The sequence below is a fragment of the Pseudopodoces humilis genome, chromosome 7 (assembly GCF_049639895.1).
Source record: "Pseudopodoces humilis isolate 2021_Gansu_Grassland_sample_001 chromosome 7, ASM4963989v1, whole genome shotgun sequence".
Taxonomy (NCBI): Eukaryota; Metazoa; Chordata; class Aves; order Passeriformes; family Paridae; genus Pseudopodoces; species Pseudopodoces humilis.
The window spans coordinates 5,226,757-5,231,120 of record NC_142206.1 but is presented as its reverse complement, the minus strand read 5'-3'; the positions used below and the strand labels follow the sequence as shown (position 1 = coordinate 5,231,120).

Below are 4,364 nucleotides of genomic sequence, written 5' to 3'. Positions count from 1 at the left end.
AGCCTCCCGGTGAACACCCTGCGAAGGGAACGCTCCTCCTCATCCTCACGGGAACATCGGCGGGCAGCCGGCGGCTCCCAGCCCTGAGCATCCCGAACTCCTCGGCAGGTAAGAGCGCTCCCGACAGGGACAGAGGGTCCCACAGCCACACCCTGGACCCCCCAAACCCCAGCCAGAGCCGCGGGGTTCAGCATTCATCGGAGAGGGAGCAGGACCCTGGCGATGCACAGAAGGGCTGGTTTGACTCTCGTGGGTACACGAAGCAGAATTAAAGAATTTAATTGAGCTTCAGAATTTTCATTCTGTAAGTTAATGAGCATTTTGGTTCCTCAGCTGCGAGTTTCCTGATGGATCTCCTGATGTGTTCCTGCCCCAGGCAGGGCACGGGGACCTGGAGCTGTGGTATCACAGCGTGCACCCTGTGAGTGCAGCTGGGACATAGAAAACCACAATCTCCCTCGGTTAATTACAAGGGTTTCTTAATTAATGCTGATTTGACTCTCCACTGGGGGGAAAAGACTGTCCAGATCCTCATAAGGGAGATCAAACAATAATTTTGAGAGTGTGGGGCTTGAAAGGAGGATCCTGGAGGGGAACTCTTGATTTCCATACATTTTCTGCTGGAATATATTTTACCTCATTCACTTGTGCTACTGTGAGTGGGTTTATGGAGGTGCCCAGGGAGCCAGGCATTCCCTCCTTTCCTCCCTCCCATCACAGCTGCCACAGAGAAAGACTGGAGAAGCCAAAGCTCCATGGGTGGTGAAGATATAACCAAGGGGGTAAAAGAACCCAGTGGGACAGGCTGGGATTGGGTAGGGTGGACAGGCTGGGGTGGGAGATACACAGGAGTTCAGGGGATGGAAAGGATGCTCCTGCCCAGCCAGGTGGCATGGGCTTGGTGGCTTAGGGTGGAATTAACTGGGAAAAGTAAAAAGCAAGAAATGCAGGCGTGTCTTTTTTTTCTGCCTTACGTCAGTGCACCTCCCAGGTCACTCTCCATGAGGTTTCTCGAGCTGATTTCTGGGTCCTACTGCCCCAAGCTGGCAGCTCCCCACAGATCTGTGCTGGCTGCTTAACTATTTCACAGCCAGCTTCTCAACTTTGCTCCATACTGGAGCTCCTCTGTGTCTGTCACAGGGCATCTTGACTCTTAAGCAAGTAATTTAAACTAGCCAGTGCCTCAGCACAGGGCTGTACAAAAGGCCCAGACTCTGGGGACAGGTCCTTCTGCCCAAAAGTTCAGCCAAAATGTATTTCTGTATCCCCTCCAGAGCTCACAGGCTCGTCTGTGTTTGAGTTGTGGAGAAGCTGCTTTGGCCATAGGGACTCCCATGGCTCCGCTGCCCAATGACTCCTGGCACAACGACTCCGCCCTGATCTTCACCGGCCTGGACCTGCTCCTGGAGCTGAAGCCGCTCTTCATCCCGCTCTATGCCACGCTGGTGGCGGTGGCGTGCATCGGGAACCTCTTCCTCATCCTCCTCATCGCCCTCACCAAGAAGCTGCACTGCACCACCAACTTCCTGATCGGGAACCTGGCGGTGGCCGACTTCATCATGTGCCTGGCCTGCGTCCCTCTCACGGTATCCTATGCCTTCGAGGAGCGAGGCTGGCTCTTTGGCATGTTCATGTGCCACTTTGTCACCCTGCTGCAGGCCGCCACCGTCTTCGTGTCGGTGCTGTCCCTCACGGCCATCGCCATCGACCGCTACGTGGTGGTAGCGTACCCGATCCGCAGGCGGATCAGCCGCAGGGCCTGCGTCGGCCTCGTGGCCTGCATTTGGCTGCTCTCCATCGTGGCCTCTGTGCCCACCTCACTGCACACCCACTACTTGGACCTCAACGCCATCGGCCACGACATGATCATCTGCGAGGAGTTCTGGAAGCACGAGGAGAGGGAGCGGCTGCTGTACTCATGCCTGATGCTGCTGCTCTCCTACATGCTCCCGCTGCTGGCTGTGTCCATCTCCTTCTGTGCCATCACCCACCACCTGCACAGGAGGAACGTGCCAGGGGCCGCCCATCCCTGCCGGGACAAGTGGACCAGGACCAAGCACAAGACCTTCCGGGTGCTCATCATTTCTGTGGTCTGCTTTGCCATCTGCTGGCTGCCTCTGCAGGTGGTCAACTTCATCCGGGACATCGATGAGGAGTTCACCATCCTGGACAAGAGGTATGTCAATGTCATCCAGGTCTCGTGCCACCTGATCGCCATGAGCTCTGCTTGCTACAACCCCTTCATCTACGCCTCCCTCCACGACAAGTTCTGGTTCCACCTCAGCAGCTACTTCTACCGCAAGAAGCAGAGCTCCAGGACCATGTCCTGCAAGGCTTCCCGCTTCAACACCTGCTCCACCCTGGCAGACGCTCCCACCGGGGCCTCGGACAAGATAGCTTTGCAATCCAGGTTACCTTAGCTGGAGGACCTTGAGGGATTTGGTTTGCATAGCCCTATATCCCAAACCATGGCTGGGACATATCCCTATATCCCGAATCGTGGCTGGGTGTAGTAGGTGTCCAGTGCTACATTTGGAGCACAAAGACTTCACCCCATGGTTTATGCAGGAGGTGGGTCGGTGTCCGAGCAAGGCAAACACCCATTGTGTAAAAAACCCTTTGGAGAGCGCACATCTTCATTGTGTAGGATATAGATTGTTCCTAAGCAACAGGCAGCACTTTGTGCCATGGGGAGAGGTCGACTTGCACGGGGAGCTGTGAAATTGCTGTGCATTTATCCTTTAAAATTGTGGCTTACTGGTGAAGGAACAATGTAGGCTCAGAGATGTGCATTCTGCAGGTGCAGATGGGGGCACGTGGCTGCTGACAACAGGTGGCTGGTTTGGAATGGGAATGACTTCCATAACCTGCTTGTCCTGCTGGAGGAGCTGCCCCTGCAACCTGACAGGGCATCCCAGATTCTCCAGCCAAAGGTGCAGAGGCAGCTGGGCACATCCATGAAGTCATCACTGCTCTTCATGGGCAAGCAGGACTCAAAAGACCTCTAGTGATGAGTTTGCTGCGAATGATGTCTCCAATTCTGCTCCCAGGGAAGTTTAGCTTGATGGATGTCCACATTTAGGGTCCTGCAGTGGAGGTGGGGGTCCCAGTGCCAGGCTGTTCTATCCCAGAAGCTGCCAGATGAAGGGTGGGCTTGCTTGTCAGTGCTCCTCAGTGTCTGAGGTGCTTCTGTGGCCTCTCAGGCTGCTCTGTGCAAGCAGCACATGCAGAAGGCAGCATCTCCTTACACCCAATTCCCATCTAGGTTTTAACCTCTTGATTTCCCAGGAGAAACCCTTGGGAGCAGCCCACAGGCACCAGCACCCCCATAGGCACCACGGCTCAGGGCCACAGCAGCTCCCAGCTGCCCTGCTCTGTGGGGCAGAGCTGTGACCTCCCACTTCTCCAAGAACAGGACTTCAAAGTCCCCAGGCAACACATCCTCAGACCTGCATGGAACCTGCCCATGGCACTGGAAAGCATTCCCGCTTCTGCAGCAGCTCGGGAGCATCCAGTGAGGACACAGCTGGCTGGACCCCAACAGGATCCCTAATCCACTCCCCATATGCCCACCCACAGGCTTGCTCACCTTCTGGCTGAGGCCCTCATGGTGGCCCTAGAAGGACTTGTGATCTTCTGTGGGGTGACCAGCAGAGCAGGGACCCATCCAACGCAGTGCCAGTGGCCTCTGTTGTGTTCCCACACAGCAGCTCCCTCCTCGGCTTCCTGCAGCTTCCCTAGGCCTGGGCTGCTCATCCAGGAGAAACCAAGCAAGGCAGAAGGTCCCTGTTTGTCCTTCCTGTAATAAAGGCTTCAAGAGCTTGGTCTGTGTGTGTGTGTATTGATATGAATCCCACAAACCCCAGAAACCCCTGACTGCAGCTCAGTCACATCCCAGGAAGATGCCAGCTTGCGTGTGGATAGTTCTGTCCCAGTCCTGGGCAGTGGCAGATCCTTGGAGGTCAGGCTGGGATTAGTGCTGGCCCAAGCTGCTCCAAGCCCCATCCAGCCTGGCCTTGGACATTTCCAGGGGTTGAGCAGCCACAGCTTCTTTGGGCTTCATGTGCCTCACCATGGGGCCTCACCATCCTCGGAGCCAAGAATTTCTTCCCAGTATCCCATTTAACCCTGCCCTCTGTCTGAAGCCATTTCTTCTTGTCCTGTCACTGCCATCTCTTCATTTCATCCCATCACAACCTCTATTACTTCATTCTTAATTAAAACCCCTAAATTTCCTTAAATTACACTTCTTGGCCTTTTTCTCCCTCCAACTCCACCACCCACTCATTCCCATCACTACATTTATCTGCAGGACCACTTAAAATCCATATATCCATCCCAGAGGACTGATCCACAAAGAGGAT

General features: G+C 55.0%; 1 protein-coding gene across 1 annotated transcript; it reads left to right on the top strand.

Annotated features, from left to right (window-relative positions):
- Nucleotides 1-1,290: 1,290 nt before the first annotated feature.
- Nucleotides 1,291-2,420, top strand: LOC102104537 (prolactin-releasing peptide receptor-like). Its single transcript, XM_005529065.2, has one exon. The coding sequence runs from the start codon at nt 1,335-1,337 to the stop codon at nt 2,418-2,420; it is 1,086 nt and encodes a 361-aa protein (XP_005529122.1). The 5' UTR covers nt 1,291-1,334.
- The last annotated feature ends 1,944 nt before the right edge of the window (nt 2,421-4,364 follow it).

What these genes read in the sequence shown, in the direction of transcription:
- LOC102104537 (XM_005529065.2), top strand. Translation starts at nt 1,335, where the DNA reads ATGGCTCCGCTGCCCAATGACTCCTGGCACAACGACTCCGCCCTGATC.